The sequence below is a fragment of the Prosopis cineraria genome, unplaced genomic scaffold (assembly GCF_029017545.1).
Source record: "Prosopis cineraria cultivar Desert tree isolate PC_DT_omini unplaced genomic scaffold, ASM2901754v1 PC7, whole genome shotgun sequence".
NCBI lineage: Eukaryota > Viridiplantae > Streptophyta > Magnoliopsida > Fabales > Fabaceae > Prosopis > Prosopis cineraria.
The window spans coordinates 34,848,974-34,870,950 of NW_026555338.1; the positions used below are offsets into that span (position 1 = coordinate 34,848,974).

The following is a 21,977-nucleotide window of genomic DNA, read 5'->3' on the forward strand; positions in this document are numbered from 1 at the left end:
AATCTAGATGCGATTCTTGACCAAACTGCTAGGCTATGTTTGGTAGGAAGGAATGACAGAGTAGGACTGGGATTGCTATTAGAGCAAGAAACGCAGGCATCTCCTCTGTTGTCATTGCCAGATCTATAGGGAGAATGAGGACATCAAAGTTGAGAGAAGGAGGAGAACAATTGATGACCTAATCTGCATAATTAATTTGAGCTCGAGCTACGACACCATCATTGCCAGATCTCGCCACTGTTGTCGACTTTATCGTCATATATATCCTCGTCATTCTCATTTCTTAGCTTAAACCAGAAGGGAAAAAAATAGAGGAGAGGGCAGCAATGAGGTTCTCTTGTGCAGCCATGGGTGTTCTTTATGGGGGAGAAGAGCAACAAGAAGAAGAAAGAAGAGGAAGAAGACGATGAGGATAACCAGTGGAAGCATTTCTTCTGGGATGTTCTGTTTTAGGGGGAGGAAAGTGTTTAATGATAATGACATAAATATTCAATTTATATTTTGAGGGGTAATATAGTATTTTTATATTTTTATTTAATTATAAAATAAAATAAAAGTAAGTATTCCCTCCTAATATTACTTCATACCAAACATAATTTTAAAACTTCATTTCCACTCTCATTCCTAATCTCAATCCTAATCCTAATCTTAATTTCAATTCCTCTAAATTGAGATCTGCATATCAAACAAGACCCTATAATTTTGGTAGCGGTTTTGTGCAAGAACCGCTACTCATTTTCAATGTCAAGATATGACTGTCATTAATGCACTTTAAAATTTGTAATGGTATGGACTTGAACCACTATGCAAACTACCATTCTATATGATTATCCATTAAGCAAGATAACTTGATAGCGGTTTAGCCATAAACTATCACAAATGTTGTAGCAGTTTAGTGACATGAGCCGCTACCAAGGTTTCATGCCATTTCGTGCTTTCCCTTTAACAATTTAAACAAATTGCTGCTATTGGCTGTGGCAGTTTTGAACGTGAACACCATAACCAAAACTGCTATGATTGTTCCGCCAAATGGTGCGGGTCAACTTGTGACAAAAATTATAGCAGTTTGGACTCATACCATTACATTTTTTGTTAATTGTAACGGTTTGCAGAAACTGCTGCTATGTAATGGCTACAGTAATTTTTTTTTTAGGTAGTGGCACCCTCTATTCAAGTTCAAGGACCACAAGGGATCCTTCCCATTGTAGTATATATTATAGAATTTTTTTGACTTGCCACAAATACACACACCCTCATGCAAGTCCGGCCAGACTTGCTTGTTCTCTGTAGGTTGAACTTTTTATTATTTTATATGCAAAAAATTGCTTTAATTACAAGTATATAGATGATATATAAATCATAAGGTGAAGGTACATTTTTATACTTGAAGTATTCTTCAAGGATCAACCATCACTCTAAACTATTTGATATAGCATTTTTGCTTTTAAAGTAATTAAAATATAGCATTTCCTACCCCAATGTTAAATAATAAACATTAAACGTTAATATGATATGAAAGAAGATAACTTGGTTATTTAATGGACGTTTATGATTATTTAATGTCAAGGTGAAAGATGCTACATTTTAATTACTTTAGAAGCAAAAATATTACACCAAATAATTTAGAATGCTAGGTATTCCTCGAATAATACTCCATGAGTTAAAATGTATCTTTACACTTAGTCAGATGCAAAAGGTGTCACACAATTGCCCCGCATCAAAAAATTATTCACTCTCGGCTCCTAGCTCGTGGGCCTCAATCAATTTCAAGTATTTAACAAAATTAAGATATATAAATAAATGCGTGATGTATTAGTATCACATTATTATATCACTCTTGAATACCATCTGCCGGTAGTTATATATACATACCAAGGTTTTAAAAATTAGATTAGTTATTATTAAATTGAACAAGGTATTTGTTCAAGAGTTAATAATCCAACCATGATTAAACTGTGGTCCAACCAATATGATTAATTTAATTTTTTTAAAATAATATACATATAAATTTACAAAAAAATCAACATATAATTATAAAAATGACATTTAAATAAAAAAATTTAACTAAATTGAAAGAAAATTCATAAATTATTTTATATAACTTATTTTTTAATTTGTTAAAAAAATAAAAGTAATTTTTGCAATGTAAAAGGCATTTAATGAGATTAATCTGAATTCCTTTCTTTGAAAACTTTTGCATTGACCTGAAAGTAAAGTAAGTTTCCCCTCCCTTTTCAATTGAAATTCTGCCTCCTCTTATACAAACCCTCGTCTTCTTAGTTGTTCTTTTATTCTTTTCTTTTCTACTCAGTCACTGCATGATTCTCCAAGCAAGGTTGAAGATTTTCGTTAGATCTGGCTATTTGATTTTAGATTTGACAGTTTAGTAACAATAGAAGCACGCCTAGAATGATGGTTTGTCACCAAATAACTTTTCTTCTTAATTTTTCCTTGCATCTCCTTTGCTCTTGCTTATCTTTTTGTTTCAACTCAATTTGCTAGTTTTTGAACGGTTTGCTGATCACACGGTTCACGTGCATCAATTAAATTGGATTAGTGACCTATTCCTGATTAAATTGGCTGATCCAGTTCAGTTTTTAAAACCTGTATAGCCAATCGTTATCACTGCAAAAATAATTAATAAGAATGGATTTTTTTAAAGTTGAGAATATGTGAATTTCATGAATTTTTTTAATGGCAAAAATTTTATGTTTTATGAAAAAATAAAATGAAAAAAAAAATTAAAAAAAGAAAACTTTATATAAAGGAAAAATGCCAAAAAAATTCATTTAAATTACATAAATGATAGATTGGTCTCACGTGGTATAATTCTCCTGGAGTCCCATGGGATGTTTCTATCATCAGGGAATTAAAAGAAATGACCAAATTTCCCTTAAACAAAACAAAAATCCCAAGCATCAATGCGGATTCATTCTTGTAAATTTTTCCCTCTGCTTCGTCATTTTGTTCTCCTCTTCTTCTCTTCTTTGTACTCTTCTTTTGGTCTGTCTCCTTCTCCATCTCCTTCTCCTTCTCGTCTGTCTTATTTCTTTTTGAGTTTTTGTACGTGAGTGATTTGTTTTGTTGAGCTACTGTATATGAGTATATGTAAGCAATCATTCTTCCTTTGTTAGTTGTGCTGTACATGGGTAAATTTTCTCTCCTCCTTGAAAATTTCTCCTCCCATATATAATAGTTGAAATTGATGTGGGTTAATATGTGTAAATGATTGAAGTCTTCATTTTCTTTACTATCCGTGGGTGTAGATGCTTACTCATGGATAAATGGTAAATAATAAATGATACACTGTCTCTGTTAAAAAATGTATAGCCTTTTTTGAGAAGTTGAATATTAAAAAATGTGATGCAATTTTAGTTTTTTGAGATGTAATCATTGCCTTTTTTTCCAAAAATGCCCCTATTGATAATAAATTTATATTTATTGTAAGGTATTTAATAAGGATAAATATGAAAAAATATGGTTAGTTTGAAAGTAAGTAACTACTTTATTGGGGGTGAGATTTAATTAAAAATGCCTTATATTTTTTAACAGAGTGAGTATCATTTTTCAGTTGTATTGTAAATACATAAACCAAAGTTGTGAATAACTAATACAAAGTTGTGAATATAAGAAGAATAGTTGTTGTTGGATAAAACATAATAGATAAATGATTATGGTGTTTGAAAAATAGACATGTTGATGAATAACTATTTTGTTGTTTCAGGTTGGCACAAGAAATAGCTTCTTTTATTTCTAATTTTGGAAAGGAACTATTTTGATAATTTCACATAGGGAGATATTTTGTAAAAAATATTGAAGGTAAAATATAATATGATAGGGGAGTGTGAGGATAAAAATGATAAGAGAAGAGATATTGATGACACTAGAAGATTCAACCCTTCATATATTTTTGTCAAAAGAATTGTAGAGTATTTTGAGGCAGATTATGTATCATGTAACTGATAACAAAACCTTTGATAGTTGTCACTTTTTAAGGTTTTCTTTTCACTTAAATTAATGAAAGTTGTTATTTTTTAAATTAGAGTGGTAATTCATTTTTGCTGATTCAATTAATTTACATAAGATGCTGATAAATTATAATTCCTTATTGCATTGTTGAGAATCTATAGACAAAAGTTGTTAATATAGGAACAAAAATTGTAAATAGAAAGTTGTGAATTTTCAACATATGATACATATTGAGACCTACAATGCAAAGTTGTGAATGAATATTGAATTGTTGCAAATTTAGAAATAAAAGTTGTTAATATAGAAACAAAAGTTATGAATGAAAAGTTATAAATTTTCAACACCTTATGCATATCAGGACCTGCAGATAGCTATTCAATTGTTGTAAATTTAGAAACAAAGGTTGTTAATATATTAACAAAAGTTATGAATGAAAAGTTATAAATTTTTAACACCTAATGTATATTATGATCTGCAGATCAAGACTTGTGAATAGCTATTAAATTGTTGTGAATTTAAAAATAAAAATTGTTAATATATAAACAAAAGTTGTGAATGAAAAGTTATAAATTTTTAATACCTGATGCATATCAAGATTTGTAGATTATGACTTACAAATAGCTATTAAATTGTTGTAAATTTAGAAATAAAAGTTAATATATGAATAAAAGTTGTGAATGTAAAATTGTAAATTTTTTTAATTTAAATAAAGGACAAAAGTGTCATTTCTTATAATTCTCTAATGACAGAAACATCTCTAAAGACTCTAGGGGAATTATAGCATTTCATGGGACTAATTTATCATTTACATAATTTAAATAGATTTTTCTGTCATTTTTCCTTATATAAATTCATAAATATTATCTTTAAAAGATTTAAATCCAAAAATAATAGTACATCTCCCTACAAAAGGTAACTCACAGTGCTGATCCTGAATTCAAAGTTTCTTGGTTGCCCTTTTGCCTCTGAAGGAATTTATAGTGTCTTAAAAAAATTGCCTTAAGACACCATTTTAGATGATGATGATTATTAGTCATATTTTATATAATCCATGCGCATGAATCTTTTTTTTTTTTTTTTGACCTGGCATGAATCATATTTTGGAGTTATACCTTTTTGAATAATTCATGAATCCTTTCAAAAATGTCCCAAGTCCAAGTTCAAGTTATTTAAAATCAATATAATTTTACATCTTAATTATCTCGAAACTTAAAGAAAGAATATTCATATTATCTTATCTTTTCAGGCCCAATTCCTGACATTGAATCTCACTGGTATTACACACAATTTTATTGTAAATGGGACAAATCCATTAGTGAAATCTCCACCTTATTCTGAAAATCAAGGTTCGATCCATAAAATCAAGAAAATTAATGACAAATTATAATTAAATTTGATTTGAAGTGCATTCATTTTGTCCCACGGGTCGGAATTTCATACTATATAAACAGGATGCATGGTGGAGGTGTTGTTGAGATCCCACCACATTAGCAGTTCATGAAGCCTCAGAAAGTGGTGAAAATGGATTTGCAAAATGGCTTTGATGTGGATGAGCTGTTCCAAGCCCATGCCCACATATGGAACCAAACCTACAACTTCATCAACTCCATGTGCCTCAAGTGTGCAATTCAACTGGGCATACCAGATCTCCTCCATAATCACACCCAACCCTTCATGGCTCTCTCTCAACTCTCAGCTTCGCTGCCGATCAACCCTGCAAAAGCAGACGGCATCGGCCGCCTCATGTCCATTCTGACACATTCAGGTTTCTTCCATAAAAAGATAGTTAATGAAGACGAGCCTGAACAAGAGGCCTACGCTCTGACGAATGCCGGCAGGCTCCTTGTTAAGGACCACCCCTTGAGCATGACCTTTTCTTTGCTTCTGTCACTTGATCCAGTTCAAATGGAGTCTTGGCATCATCTGAGTACCTGGTTCCAGAACGACCACCCTACGGCGTATCACACAGCACATGGAATGGCGATTTGGGAGAATGCAAGCCGTAACCCGAAGCTCAATCATCTGTTCAACAACGCAATGATGTGTGATTCTCGCCTAGTGTCAGGTGCCATGCTTCACAAGTTCAAGTGGGTGTTCGAGGGATTAGACTCTCTGGTTGATGTTGGGGGAGGTACAGGAACTATGGCGAAGGCCATAGCTCAATCCTTCCCAAGCATGAACTGCACTGTGCTAGATCTTCCGCATGTTGTTGCTGGGTTGAACAGGAGTGACAACTTGAACTATATTGGAGGTGACATGTTTGAGACAATTCCTAATGCAGATGCAGTTCTACTGAAGGTAGGAATTGAATACATATATATATAACTGTATTTCATTTCCGGTTCTGGTTTTCTGTTTTGGGCTTTTTAACTTGCGAGGTTTGTGTCGTGCATGAGTGGACAAACAGTGGATCCTGCATGACTGGGGTGATGAAGAATGCGTAAGGATACTAAAGAAGTGCAAGGACGCAATTTCAGGCAATGGGAAGATGGGGAAGAAAGTGATCATTATAGACATGGTGGTGGATCACCACGATAAAGATCATGAATCGGTGGAAACACAACTATTCCTGGACATGTTGATGATGGTGCTTGCTAAAGGCGGAAGAGAAAGGAAAGAGCAAGAATGGGTCAAGTTATTTTGCTCTGCTGGTTTTACTAATTACAAGATAATTCGTGTTCTGGGTTTAAGGTCTGTCATTGAAATCTATCCTTAAACATAATTTAATTTATTTACCTGTTGTTTTTTATTTACCTGTTATATTGTATGCTATGAGAGATAAGAAAGAAAGAAGAGAAAGATTGTTATGTTTTGTAATAGAAACATATAATTATTATTTCCGTCTATCCTTAATTTAAAGCAAATTTTAAAAGCTTTTTTTGGTCTTTAGTATAAGACAAGGTTAGAGTAATTAGTTGTTTTTTAAATTTTACCTTTATTTATTTATTATGGTTTGAATTCCTAAATAATAATTTAATATGGTCATTAATTGTAAAGAATGAAAAAATTGAAAAGTGATATATTTTTTAATAATTTTAAGAATATAATTATCATTTCTTAATAAATAAAATGTTAGTTAATTTTCTCTTATATTGAGAATAAGAAAGTACCATGTACTTGAAGCAAAGTATAGAGTACAATTTTCAATTAGCGACCTTGACGACTTGTTGGGGAGTTTGCCCTTGACACACTAGTCACCAATATGGCATTATCTCAATCTTTCTCGCGCTTTGGATTTAGATAAATAAAACAGAAAAATAAAAATGAAATGATTATGTTTTTAATTAGCGAAAATAAAATAAAAATTGAAACTTCTAGTTCTATATGTGGAGTCTTCTCCCTTGGGGTTCAGGATTTTATGCAAATATGTCAAATTATGAAAGGATCAAATGTTGTTTTTAGACATCTGTTCCAAAAAAAAATCCATGAATTCAAAAAAAAAAATCTTACCTTTTTTAATAATTCATCAATCAACTTTTTCAAGATAATTAATTAATTTTAGACTGTGCTTGGTTCAAGAGGAGAATGAATCTCTCAATTTGGAGGGGAGAGGTTTTAGAGGAAATGGAAAGTTTCCCTCTCCTTCCTTCCAATCAAACAAAGTTTTTTTTCTTCCCTCCCTTCTAACCAACCCTCCAATCAAACAAATTTTTTTTTCTTCCCTCCCTTCTAACCAACAGCCCCTTAAGTAACATGAGTAAGCATGCAACTCTTGTGTTAATTTCCATCTATTGGATCCTATGTGCACATGTTTAATTATGGGTCCCCCACCCCTCTCTCTATATATAGAGTGTGTGGGTGTGTGTGGGGAAATGAATTTACACGCTTCGTCTAACATTCATTGCATTGTAGGCTAATTGAGTACTAATTGATATCATTACTTTTTTTCATTTTAAAAGAAAATGATAAGCATTGTTTTTGCATTAACCTCTCCCAAGCCTTTCATTGTTTTTGAACATCGATAGCCTTTATTCTATTTATATTCATCTTAATTAAATCTTTATCTTGAACACCCATAGCATAAAATTATAACCTCCCATTTTTTCTTCATACGTGTATATTAAGATTAAAAAAAAATTATAGCGCGTCGTAGTTTTAGAAAATGATTCAAATGTATATAAATGGCATTAGTTAATAATTAAAAATGCATGATATGAATCAATATTCAACCATTAATTGCAGCGAATTATTATTAGATTCAAAATTCATACTCACATTAGCTTAAAAATCTTACCAATTTTATTCGGAGAGTCATTGGAAATAATGATCCAAAATGGCTATATATAGATGACTACCTCTTAGTATGGGTTATCTCAGCGCAAGAAAAAAGATGGAAATCGAACTGCAGAATGAAGACGTTGAGAATGATCAATTACTCAGAGCCCATTCACACGCATGGAATCAAACTTACAGCTTCATAAAATCCATGTCGCTTGAGTGCGCAATTCAACTGGGTATACCTGATACCATTCATAAGCACGGCCAATCTATGAAACTTTGCAAGCTTATCGCAGAACTACCAATTCACCCAACCAAATCACATGGTATTCATCGTCTCATGAGCATTCTCACCCTTTCTGGCTTCTTCACTGTACAGGAAGCAAGTGAGGAAGACGATGACTTAGAAGAAGCCTACATGCTCACAAATGCTTGGAAGTTACTGGTTAAGGACAACCCCTACGGCATGGCACCATACTTGCTCACGTCCCTTGATCCAGTGAAGATGAAGGCATGGCATCATCTGAGTGCTTGGTTCCGGAATGACCTGTCCACGCCATTTGAAACAGCCCATGGGATTCCCATTTGGGAGTATGCACATCACGAGCCAAATGATAATCAAGTGTTCAATAATGCTACGAAGAGTGATTCTCGTTTGATCTCCAGAGCAGTGACAACGGAATGCAAGGGGGCGTTTGAAGGGCTGCGATCTGTGGTCGATGTTGGTGGAGGTACTGGGACTTTGGCAAAGGCCATTGCTGACTCGTTTCAACACTTGGATTGCACTGTATTAGATCCCCCCCACGTGGTTGCTGGCTTGCAGAGTAGAAAAAGTAGAGAATATGAAATTGCATAAAAGTGGCGCACAGCCTCTGTGATGTATATTGCTATTTATAGGTAGGGTGTGGAACCCTAGGAAAAGAATTACATCAGATGGCAGATTTACAAAGGAACAATTATGTACAGATAAAGTGTAAAACGCAGCACCCCATTAAACAATAGATTGGGCCTTCTTGTGACTCATAGCTGTATTGGGTTTATATGTGATAAGCTTGATATTGGGCCTGCTTGATAGAAATTTATGGTCTGTCTTAACATGCAGGGAACCAACAACTTGAAATTCGTTGCAGGCGACATGTTTGAGGCCATTCCTCCAGCAGATGGAATCATATTGAAGGTATGCCAAAGGCAACATATAATTATATAATCTGTTGAATGCTGTCATCTTCTACATATACATGCAAATGTCTAACCTCTGACATTCTTCTTGCAAACAATGCCAAGTAGAGCGTATTGCATGATTGGGGCAACGAGGAATGTGTCAAAATACTAAAGAACTGCAGAGAGGCGATTTCGGGTGATGGGAGGAGAGATAATAAGGCGATCGCCATTGACATGGTAAAAATGGAGAACCCAAAGGAGGAGGAAGATGAATCACTTGGAACACAGCTCTGCTTCAATATGTTGATGATGCTGCTGAGTAACGGAAAAGAACGCACAGAGAAAGAGTGGGCTAAGCTATTCTTGGGTGCTGGCTTCAAAGACTATAAGATAAACCCTGTCGTGGGTTTAAGATCCCTCATTGAAGTTTGCCCGTAATCAAGCCTTTCTCCTACAATTTGTCAAATAAGGAATGGATTGAAGAGAGCAGTCCTTAATGGTCTCTATATTGTTAAGGAATTTTAATTCAGTAATTGTATTTAATACAAGTACTAAATGCTTATACAGTTTGAACTGTTAAAATCTAAATCAACAATTAAATAAACCCACTCCTTCATTAATCTCAAGTAAAATATAAATTTATAATCATTGATCTTTAAATTAAGATTTAAATCGTACAGACACTCAACACTTATATTGAATACAGTCATTAAATTCAAATCCATTATTAAGAGAGCAACACACTTCACAAAATATCTGTACTTTGGATAATCATATTTACATCGCGAATATACTTGGGGATGGGAGATCAAAATAGTGTTTTTTCTTTTTTCTTTTTTTTTAATTTTAGCCCCCAATACATATTTTATGGTTGACATAATAGCATGTGCCTCATTGTGAAGAACTACTCTCATCATTTGAGAAACTAGTAATTATTTAATTATTAATTAATAAATTAAATATGAAGAAGACCAGGATTTGCTGTTGCAGACAAATCTACAAGTAGATGAATTCCATGCACCGCAAGGACTCAAGTGAACTGGGCATGGAAGATGTTACTCATAACCATGAACAAATGACTGGGTAATTTAGCAAGCTAAGTTTTCTTAAAATATAATTAGCTTGGCAGTCGTTAAAACAAAACAAGATTGACTCCCTAACATGATTTAATTCGTACACAATAGTGTCATACTGCCTTTTCAGAGTGTTATATATATATATATATATATATTAACTGCCAACCAAAACCAGTTTAGCCATGAATATATATTATGTTGACTCAACATTCGATTGTTGGCACGTGATGAAAGAACAAAAATCCCTTACAGATTCTGACAACAGAGGTCGAAAGGTTGCCACCTGATCAGGTCAATCTTCAATGAATCCAAATGTCATCTCTGTGAAAATTGATATCAACTCCAGAGGGCCAAAGGATGCGTGCATTGAATTGCCAAAGAGAACCCATCTGTTTTGCTAAACGAGTTCAATTTGCCCTCGGGAAATAATTCAATCTCTGGCGCTTTCTGTGCAAACATATCATACATTGTCAAGCAGAGCCAATGTATATCACTTTTATTCCTTAACAGGCAAACTTTATGAGCACTTCTTCCCAAAAAATGCAAGAGTATTAAAATGGCGTCTATTAAGCAGCATGTTGAATTGATACATGCATGAGATTACACCATAGAACTCCAAATATGGCCAAAATGAACATGTAACATGCACAATGTCAAAATTTCAATCTATTTCAATATCACTACAGGATATAAAATCAATTAATGAATTTAAACACCTAAGTTATTGCCAAACAACGTTCATCTTGATTCCTGGGACAAAGTATACGGCCTTTTAACCAATAAATATTGAGGGTTAATTTCAACTACACACCTTTCCCTTTTTAAAATAGTCTACAATTACCGCAATTACATACTGACCTTAATCCCCAATAGAAGAATAAAGGTTACCTAATTCTAAACACCGGCAAACTGAACAAACATGAAGGAGCAAAAATTGAACTTGTCTAGCACAAATATTCTCTATGCACGTATAACCATTCCAGATCATTTAGGGTAGACCTCTGAAGCATGAAGACCTTTTTTAAAAAAAAAAAGGCCAAATCTGTGTTTGAAATATATGAGATACTCGCGTGGGACACGACACAACACTACGCAACACAATAAACGGCTTGTAAACGCTTTAAAGTTCAATCACCATGTTGGCATCAGTGTTATGTCCTGTGTCTGTAATAGTATCAATGCATCCTATGTTTAGACTAACATGGGAGTTTAACCCCATATACAAGTTCATTGCTCTCCTTCTAAGACATCATTGATTTATTTCACCCTCATTCTGCATGGAACTAGATTAAGACTCCCTCAGTTCATTGTCAAATAGTCATCTGCTTAAGGTCATGTTATTCTTTGAACCTTGTATACGAATATAAAGCAGATGTAGATTTGCAGCTATGCATAATAGTCATCAAGGAATTCTTATACAATGTGATGTTGCAGTCTTGCGGACAAACCAAGTAAATAGGCTCAATATTTATGAGCAAGTAATATAATGAGAGGATTCGGCGTTTTTGCACAATAAAATTGTTTAATGATTATTAAATTTATTGGTAATAAAATTTCGATCTTCAACATCCCCTATTCCCTACCACTACTCTCCACGAGTTTGTTCGAACTGAAACTAAACTGTTCGCCAATTATAAGTCAACAAATGACCAAAAACTTATATTTTCCTGAAAATATTTTCGCAAACTGCCACTGATGCGGCTACCTACCTCCCATACGTTGTACCTAAATTCAAGTAAGAAATGACAAAACACAAAAGACTCAATGGTACTGGACACGACAACACGCAGCTGGATTAATAAGACGAACGTACCATCCACTGGAACTTGGTCGACCCCCACTGGATCTCGGCCGATTCATCAACCCCACATCCGATAAGCCGCCTCTCCTCATCCTCTCGTACCCACCCGACTTGGGTCGGCCGTTTTCCACATATCGACCCGGATATCCAGCATGACCCAGCTGCCTGTGTGGCCGACTCAATTCCGGTCCAGGCTTCTCCTCCCTCGGAACAAATCCGGGACGAAGGTGAGGTGGCACGAACTTGTCGGATTTCGGAGAAATGACCGGTGGAGCGGAAGGCAACTCCTTATCTTTGTCGTAATTAGAAATAGGGGGCGAGAGAGACGAAGTGGCCCCCGTCCGGCCCAACGGACGAAGTGAGATGGCGTTGGAACCGGAATCGGAGGGGGGTTGATCCGGTACTTGTTGAGTCAGCTTAGATGGTTGCTGGGGTGGCTGTTGGAGCTGGGGTTGAAGGGGTTTGGGTGTGGGTGTGTGAGTGGGTCGAGTCAGAACCAACATACGGCCATGAGTCTTGTTGGGAGCAGAAATTGCAGAATAAGAAGTAGCAGAATACGAAGGGGAAAGTGAGGGAGCTGGGTTCTTGGCAAGGTTGGTGTTAGAAGCGGAACTGCTGCTTTTCTCGTAGATGTGGTTGAAGTTAATGGAGGTGTATTTGTTGTTTTTTGCCATCCACCACCACCAATTGCGCTGAAGAAGCGAGATATTGGAACTTGATTGGGGTATTGAACTCAAAGCCGAAGGAGAAGGATCTGAAATGAAGCAAGGACGAGAAAGAATGCCAAGAGGAGTCGGGTTCGGCCTCTCTTCGATGTTCCTTGCTGAGAAGGATGGAGGAGAAGAGAACGGCGGCGAGATGGAACGGGAAGTAGGCCGTCGTTATTGTGGTGGGTCAGGTTGGTCATGAAAGAAGCCCTTTACATGAGCCCAGCTCAAACGTTAATTATGTTGAACTCGGGCCCAACGCATAGCTTCTTTTTCATGAATTCGATATGCTATTGTTTGTCAATAAAGGAAATTGAGATTTCATTTATTGGACAGCATTACAGGACAAAATTTCTTGAAAAGCCTTAGTAGCTAACTCTGGCTTGAATACATTCAGGCCCAGGACGGCTTGAATATCAGCATGTTTATTTTTAAAGTTATATTTTTTGAATATTTAAACTATGTATGAGACTGAAAACTTAAAAAATATATATATATTTGGGTCTTAAAATTTAAAATTTAATATTAAAACATATTTTAAATATTATTTTAAGATATTTTATAAATTAAAAATAATAAAAATATGACAATATAAATATTTTTTATTTTTTAAATATCTATAGTAGCACTCTCAAATATATGATATTTTATTATAAAATAATCTAAAACTTAAAAATTTAATTAATATTTATTATATTTATATTTTTTAAAAAAGAAATTTATATTTGAGCTAAACTTGAATTTGATTGGGTTTGGATGAAATCGTTTTGATATATTTAAGCTGACTCGAACATTAAAAATTCATTATTTTATTGAACTTGGCTTTAATTTTTTTTTAAAGCTTATTTGAGCTCAATAAGCTTGACCCAAGCTACCTACTGTAGATAGTATTTGCTTGTGTCAGGCAATTAATAAAAATTGTTAGAAAATCATTATTAACACAAGCGATAATAAGTTTAAATTTTAATATGCATACATCTATTTACTAAGACACGTTGTGAATAAAACTGTCAACCTCCCCTCTGACAGAGAGGATTTCATGTCCCTGTGACATGTCACTGGCAATTGCATGTAAATGGCATTGGTAGTATCATTGGCCATAGAAAAATGATGAGCGAATACTTTTTCATTAAAAATCTGACATTTATTAGAAGATCTATACTTTTATTTCCATTCCTGTTTTATCCCATCCCTATCATGTAAGCTAACCCCAAAATGACGCCATTAATTATGTGATGCACATGCATCTCTTCAACTTGCCCCAACAGAACAATTGCTGCGGGAGGTAGATTATAAATTAAATCAAGAGTGTTCATGCATATGTAGAGAGAGATGAAACATGTATAGTTGAGTTTCACATTCAGTATAAGGTACGTAATACTAGGGATAAAGAAATTTCAAAGAAGCTTGCTAGTGCCATCTCGACAACGATAGATTTTACTATAGCCTCTGTTGTATGGATTAGCAGGCGTTCTTAGTCTTCGTCGTATGTGTATGTCTGGAGGGCCCTACCAAATTTTCTGCTTCACCGCCAACCACCTCAATGGTCATCACTAGGAACGCCAACACAGCACAGAGCAACATTCCCTTCATTGCTTTGGACATTGCCTTTTTCTGGAAACAATCCCACTTCCTTTCTTATACTCCTTCAAGACGGTAATAGTTTCTCTCACGCTAACGTATATATACCCTCACGTTTGTCAATTCTAAGCCATGCATTCAAGTGCAATCTATTATTATCTAATTGTCTGAAACATAGTTACTTTCTTGAAACAAATCAAGCATAAATACTAAACACATTTGTAGAGAAAAAAACAGGACAACAAATTTCTAAAAGTAATTACCATCAGAAACCAACAATGGTCGGGTTATGATATATGGGGGAAAAACAACTTTTAGGATGATAATAGTAGATTCAAGGGATAGATGCAATTCCTCAATTAAGAGAAAGATAGATTTTCCTTCTCAATTAGATCATGGCATCAACCGACAATTATCTTTTGTGTTCATTATAAGCCCCAAAAACATAACACAAGTGTCCAAATATTTTTTTTATTTCAATATCATCAAATTTGCAATGAAAAATAAGAATATTAATTTATTTTTCCTTTCCAATGGACATATAAAAGCCCATTCCCCAACTCCCGCTCTGCGGCCTTTGTTTTGGGTTGAAACGTTTCGTTTCTCTTCGTTACCCAAAAAAGTTGTTTCGGCTCTTTCCATTTCTTCCCGATTTCTTGTCCGGAAAGTTAGACTGTTAAACCGTACAAAAGGTGGAAGCATGAACCCTGAACTCTTCTCCACGCTTTCTCACTCGAAACGATCGCTAGGTCTAATTTTCTCGCCTATTACAGGGGGAAGCATAAACCCTGAACTCTTCTCGACGCTTTCTCACTCGAAACTATCTCTAGGTATACTTTTTCTCGCCTATTACATTATCGCCTTATTTATTTCTTTTCCGGTATGTTCTTTCTTGGTGGCATTATATTGAGAAACTGGATTAAATTCTCATCCTTCTGTTGTCGTGCTTTTTGCTTGCCGAGAAAATACAGAGGAATTAAGGAATTATCTTGTCCGCAAGTCTTGCTTCTTTAGAAATTCCATTGTTAATTATTGATCAGGCGCCTTTTTTTTCCCCCTTCTATGTAATTGTTTATGTAAAGATTCTATCTGCATTTTATTGGCGACACTCTGACTCTTCTAAATCTTACTCCTCTGCGATTAGGAAAGTGAATTTCAAGAACTTGAAGGTTCCAAACATTCCAGGTGGCGATGCATCCTCCGCCCTGTTTAAGCTGGGAATTTTTGGTGGTCTTGGCTTATATGCAGCTGCTAGCAGTCTTTACAATGTTGAAGGAGGGCATCGAGCTATTGTCTTCAACCGTGTACTTGGTGTCAAAGACAAGGTCATTGTTTGATATATAATTATTTCCTTTCGTAGAAAACATGGTTACTTTTGCAGATTACCATCAAGTGTTAAACTGGAAAATGTACTGTTTAATTGCATTTAAATTAGATAATTGTCAGTACACTGAAAACGAAATGACTAGTGTTTATCTGGCCATTTGACATGCTAAATCCACTACTCAACCTTTAAAGTTACAACACTTCTGAGAATGTTTATTCCTGTTGCCATCACTGTCTTTTGGCATCTTGCAATGGAGAGCTCTATCTTCTCCTTTGATTTCCATTAAGTTGGTCCAGATTACATTTATTTTTGTCCTCTCACTTCTGGTGGTTGTCCCTCATGAAATGCAATTCCTTGTCGTCATGTAGGTCTATCCTGAAGGGACACATTTTATGATTCCATGGTTTGAAAGGCCAGTCATCTATGATGTCCGTGCACGACCCCATCTAATTGAGAGTACGTCAGGGAGTCGTGATCTCCAGATGATAATTGCTTCTGCTAAAACTTGTGTTGTCATGAAATTTAAATTTGAAAAACAAAACGTTTAGAACCCTTACTTCTGCACCCTTTCACCAAAGAGAATTCCGATCTTTATTATCACATTCTAAACAAAATTGTGTTTCTTTTTACCCTTCTTCCTGTTGTTTTTAAAATTTTAATGCTGCTTGCGTTTCTCTTGGTTTAGCCTTTTTACACCTGCTTGATATCCTTAAACTTACTTTCATTAGGCGTTCTGTACTTTGGCCCAAAAGAAGGCGTTCTGTGCTTTTGTTTCCTTCAAAGCAATCCTATGAATGATAGAAAACTAGAACTTTTATTACTTATTTGCTGGCAAATCTGTTTGGTTTCTTGAAATTGATTTTGAAATGTTTCATATTTCAAGAAATTTGTATTCATTTTTTACCACGCTAGTACTGAATTGCATATACATGTCAATATGATTGTGATTTTGTTGCACAGGTAAGAATAGGGCTTCGAGTCCTTACCCGTCCTACACCAGGTGAATTGCCTACAATTTACCGAACTCTTGGTGAAAGTTATAATGAAAGAGTTTTACCTTCTATTATACATGAAACTTTGAAAGCTGTGGTAGCATAATACAATGCCAGCCAACTGATTACTCAGAGAGAGGTATGAGTACGACTGATTACCTTCAATAAGTATGCTAGTTATTGAGATGTTTAAATCGTGTTGCTGTCTCAATATGCCAATACCAATAGTTATTTGTTTGTCATTTGCTGTAATTAGCCCTATGGCTACAGATAAGTGATTACCCAATGAGAGTATTCTGCTTAAATTTTACTAGCCTAACATGTTTTATATTTTATATGGACAATTATTATTTCTGTTTTGCCACGTCGGTAAAGTGAAGAAGTGTTCTGTTTAAGTTGACTTGTTATCAATCATCCTTTGTTGCTCTGCAAATTCATATATTGTTTTCTTAGTAAAATTTTAAAAATCCGTTTGAACGCAAAGAAGGAAGTATATTGATTGAATTTATTCTTTGCAGGCTGTTAGTAGGGAAATCAGGAATGTTCTGAAAGGGAGGGCAGCCAACTTCAATATTGAACTCGATGATGTGTCAATTATCTCTTTGACCTTTGGCAAGGAGTTCACAGCTGCAATTGAAGCCAAGCAGATTGCTGCACAAGAAGCTGAGAGGACAAAATTTGTTGTGGAAAAAGCTGAACAGGACAAGAAAAGCGCTGTAATCAGAGCACAGGTGAGACTAGAAACCGAGTGCTTGGAATCAGATGCGCCTATCACTTCGTATTGAGTTGCTGCAATCTACATTCCGTGACAGAACTATGTTTCTTCACCTTTTTATGTCAATTCAGACAACTCATTTTAGATGCCTTTGATATCCAGGGTAAGGCAAAAAGTGCCCAGCTGATCGGTCAGGCTATTGCCAACAATCCTGCTTTCATCACACTGAGGAAGATAGAAGCTGCAAGAGAGATCGCGCATACTATTTCAAATGCAAGAAACAAGGTCTACTTGAATTCCAATGATCTGTTGCTGAATCTTCAGGGGATGAATTTGGAACTAAACAAAAACTGAGCATCTCTGTAGAAAATTGGAACGTAGTTGATTCAGTTGTCGGTTCAACAGGTCAATAGCAGGCTTTTGGAATCATTATAGCCAGATGTTATTTGAGGTTCAAATGTTTGTCTCTCTTTTTAATACATAAAATGATGGAAGCCGATGCATTGTTGGACATGATACTGTAAATTGTCCCGCATGTTGCATTTATCATGCTGCTGTTAGAAAGATTTTGAAATTTTGTTACTCTTTGTGGTAAAGGTTTTTTTTTTTTTTTGGTCTCTCTCCTTTATGTCCTCTTGTTTCAGTGCTACCCCATATCTTCTGGAAATAAAACTGAGAAAATTAATTGCATGTCTTTTGAACACATCCTGATAATTTTTTTACTTATTGTTTTTAAGAGATAATTCACTTGGTAAGAAAATTAGATAGTATTCCAATCTCATTTGAATTTGAATTGTTCAACCATTTACACACATGCATGCATGTATATGTGTATAGTATGTATATAATCAAACTCTTATCCTCTTCAGCGATTACAATTTACACATTGAGAAGTAATTTTGATTTATATTATCCAAACAATTTTTAATTTACTAAATTGACTTAATAAAAAAATTATTCAAACATAAATTCTTTTCAATAACTTTTATTTGAATTTGGCAAGTAGATTTTTGCCAATTTTTGATAAACCGAAAATGAAACCCATGTCTAAGCCTGCCCTTCCTCACGCGTGAAGATGATTGGTTTCATACTTTCATTCACAGTAGGGAATAGCCCGCCCATATTGGTGGTGGTTGCGAATTGGGGTTGATTTATGATTAGGTTAAAATACACATAGCTCTTCTAAATTTTCAGTCAAGTGTATATAACTCCCTTGAATTTTAAAACTTGATGATAAACATCCCTCACTTTTAATTTTGAACATTGAACTCCATGCTGTCAGTAAATATGTTAAGCTATTAACAGAACGTGATGCATCAGACTTGACTTAAATGTGATAGCTGACATGGCTTCAAAGACATTTATGTCATTTTAGTACTTAAGACCAAAGAGTAAAACCTTAAACATCATTCTCCCTCTTGCGAGAGAGAGAGCAAGTCTTCGACGTACACCTCAGCCTCGTTGCAAAATAACGTGCTACACAGTGGAGGCCACAAAATGCATATCAGTTGCCGGTGCATATCAACCAAGGCATCAACAAATAAAAGAGGAAGAAAAAAGGCAATATTAATTCAAAAAGCTTAAGTTTTTGCAGAAAATCAGATATAAAAGAAAGAGGAGCGAGAAGTGGTGTGTCAACTTAATGGCAATAATATCAAGAATGGAAGGAAAAGAAAGCAACGACACAAGCTTTTTTGGCACGAAAAAGGTATCTTTGGTTTCTTTCTTTTTTGGGGGAAAATGAATGCAAGGTTGATACTTGCCTATTGTGACTATTGGGATATCTTCCTGGGGAGGATGGAGGTGAAAAAGTTCGACCCAGTGATGGCTTTCAATCTACGAGGGGAGAAAAATGAAATTAACAATCATGAACCAATGGGATTTACCTTTTCTCTTTTAACTAGAGTACGTGTCAGTCCTTGATGTATGATGTAAATGTACTTGAAGCCATATCAACTGCCACATTTCAAGCCAAATATAACCTATAGCTTTATGTTGATGATTTAACAGATCTATTAATAGAAAGAAGTTTTATGTTTAAATATAGAAGGTGAAGGAGGTTTACTGTCAAGCTTTAAAGCTCATGGGAGTTATATTCGGTAAACCTAAAATTTAGGAGTGTTACATATATATATATATTTATATATATATGAGCCTTATGATTATAATTATAATTATGGAGTAGGTTGTGAGTGTGGGCGACCCAAGGCTTGGAGCCCATCCAGTTGACCGATGAGCTTCCATCCTATTATTAGTCTATGTGCCACTAATTAATTGAACATTGCATACAAAACTGTGGTCAAAAGTTTCAAGATCCGGTGGACGCAAGGGCGCAAATTCCCAACGCTGCATAATTGTGGCGGTGGGGCATCTCTTAGATACATTCGCTGAATGGGATCCGTATCTGAAAGGCCCCAAAAAAATTAAATTTGTAGACTTCTCTTTCCAAGTAAAATACTCCTGGCTAGGTTAATTATTAATTTATTATACGCACACAAGCACGTCAGCCATGAGTGCCGGAAATTAAAGGAGGCGCAGGAGCACTGGCCCGTTGCCTATTGCAGCACGTCACGTGTTGACGTCCCATGATGACTGATGATGAAATTTTTATAAAATAAAACGACGGAAAAGAGTTCCATCTTCCACGAGAACTTATCCGTTCTCCGGCGGATCTAGGACGAGATGTTGTGATTGGATGGACAATAAAAGTGCATAAACATGACTTTTGTCGTCGGTTAATTATTGGTTGTCTTGCTCGATCCATTGAATTCAAGAGTTGGAGCTCCAAAACACATCAGTAACTAAAAAATTATTTAAGAAAAAGAAGGGTGGAGGGAAGTGAAGAGAGAGTGAAATCACGAGATATGAATTGAACACGGTGCAAGCGATGCGGGTGGGGTGTGAAACACGCTGCCACGCAGCCATGACGTAATGGGTGCGGTTGAAGGGGCAATTACGTGGCAGAAGACGACAGGGAAGGGGTTTGTTGGCGACAACCAGGGGGTGACGTTAAAGAGTTACTAGACCATTATCCGTGACACGTGGCGGGGCCTCCTCTCTGACATGAGACCACACGCCTGCTGATGTTGGTCCATGAGTGAGTTCAACGCTGCTCTCTCTTTTTGCCCCATTCTTTTCCTGTTTTCCCCACTCCTAAGTATAACTTGTATCTCCGATATTATTTTTTAAAAAAAAAAAAAACTCTTTTAACTGATCTCCGTGCGGATAGACAAATTACATTAGATTTTCATTCATTAATATAAACCGAACAACAAACAGTAGTCATTTTTAATTTTGCCTGTGGTCTTCCTGGATGACCGTGGCGCTAAGTCAGCAATGCAGAAGGAGTATAGATAATTAACAGGCAAGTGGAAAGCAGGCAAGTGGGACGCCGTCCAAATAAAAACGTTCACAATAAAAGCAGAGAGAGCAAGTGACCCAACCACAAACGTCAGCCACACCCCCACATTACGACCAAATCACGCTCAGCCTCCTCTTCTTCTTTCCCTCTCTCCCAACTCAACAAATTGCATCCCCCAGTCCTCCACATATATATACACGCCCACGCCCGACTCTTCTCTTCCAAATCATTATACTCATCCCTTCATTCTCTGACGCCCGCACGCGATGCAAGAAGCCATTCCCTACAGGACATCTCATCACTCCCTGATCGCCCGCAGTCCCTCCCCTGTTTCCCCGAGGTGCGACGGCATGGTGGCCAAGATGGTGACGGAGAACGCCGTGATTGTGATCGGAAGGCGGGGCTGCTGCATGAGCCACGTCGTGAAGCGGCTTCTGTTGGGGCTGGGGGTGAACCCTGCTGTTTGTGACGTGGACGAGAAGGACGAGGGGGGTGTTGTTATGGAACTTGAAGAGTTGATTCGCGGGAATGATAAAGACGACAAGGTTCAGTTCCCGGCGGTGTTCATAGGGGGGAAATTGTTCGGAGGTTTGGATCGTCTCATGGCCACCCATATTTCCGGCGATTTGATTCCCATTCTCAAACAAGCGGGCGCCTTGTGGCTCTGATTCCTGATTTTCTCGTCTAGGGTTACGGTCCCCAAAACCCAAAAAAAAAAAAGAGTTCTCTGTTTCGAAAGTTGTAAAGAAGGAAATGCAAAAGGATTAATTTTCTGCGTTTAACAAATAGGTGGTAGTGGTACAGTACAGGACCAGAATGTTATGACATGACGGGCAGGATATGGAATATTTTCTGAGACTCTGTTTCTCCTTTGCGTTGTCGTTGTTGTTGTTGACTTTGATCCGTCTGAATCTGAACTGAGAAAAACTAAACGGGCCTTCAGGAAAAGGAGGGAGACAAAATTATTATACATAAAACAAGACGATGGATTGAATGATCATTTGGTTTGATGGAAGAAGAATGTTGCGTTATAAATCGCGCGCGATTCAGGTTTCTTTTCTTGCTTTAT

General features: G+C 35.9%; 4 protein-coding genes and 1 pseudogene across 5 annotated transcripts; 4 read left to right on the forward strand and 1 right to left on the reverse strand.

The window, feature by feature from the left end:
* Window positions 1–5,402: 5,402 nt before the first annotated feature.
* Window positions 5,403–6,685, forward strand: LOC129315585 (trans-resveratrol di-O-methyltransferase-like). The gene is made up of 2 exons (XM_054959403.1): window positions 5,403–6,267; window positions 6,377–6,685. Exons 1-2 carry the CDS (start codon window positions 5,467–5,469, stop codon window positions 6,683–6,685), a joined length of 1,110 nt encoding a protein of 369 aa, XP_054815378.1. The 5' UTR covers window positions 5,403–5,466.
* Window positions 6,686–8,272: 1,587 nt separating this feature from the next.
* Window positions 8,273–9,786, forward strand: LOC129316789 (trans-resveratrol di-O-methyltransferase-like). The gene is made up of 3 exons (XM_054961162.1): window positions 8,273–8,995; window positions 9,290–9,364; window positions 9,475–9,786. Exons 1-3 carry the CDS (start codon window positions 8,273–8,275, stop codon window positions 9,784–9,786), a joined length of 1,110 nt encoding a protein of 369 aa, XP_054817137.1.
* LOC129315586 (extensin-like) lies at window positions 9,006–13,096 on the reverse strand. 2 transcript variants are annotated; one of them, XR_008594543.1, is made up of 3 exons: window positions 12,238–13,096; window positions 10,675–10,871; window positions 9,006–9,799 (listed from the first exon to the last, which is right to left on the reverse strand). XR_008594543.1 is itself a non-coding variant. In XM_054959404.1 (2 exons), coding segments are annotated over exons 1-2 (663 nt in total). In that variant the 5' UTR covers window positions 12,900–13,096; the 3' UTR covers window positions 10,281–10,870. The 2 variants fall into 2 exon arrangements, 1 of the variants encoding a protein (XP_054815379.1); XM_054959404.1 differs by lacking the exon at window positions 9,006–9,799 and having other exon boundaries at window positions 10,281–10,871.
* LOC129316790 (prohibitin-1, mitochondrial-like) lies at window positions 12,985–18,164 on the forward strand (annotated as a pseudogene).
* A 2,828-nt stretch (window positions 18,165–20,992) lies between these two features.
* On the forward strand, window positions 20,993–21,773 carry LOC129316148 (glutaredoxin-C9-like). The gene has a single exon (XM_054960437.1). The coding sequence runs from the start codon at window positions 21,175–21,177 to the stop codon at window positions 21,574–21,576; it is 402 nt and encodes a 133-aa protein (XP_054816412.1). The 5' UTR covers window positions 20,993–21,174; the 3' UTR covers window positions 21,577–21,773.
* Window positions 21,774–21,977: the final 204 nt, after the last annotated feature.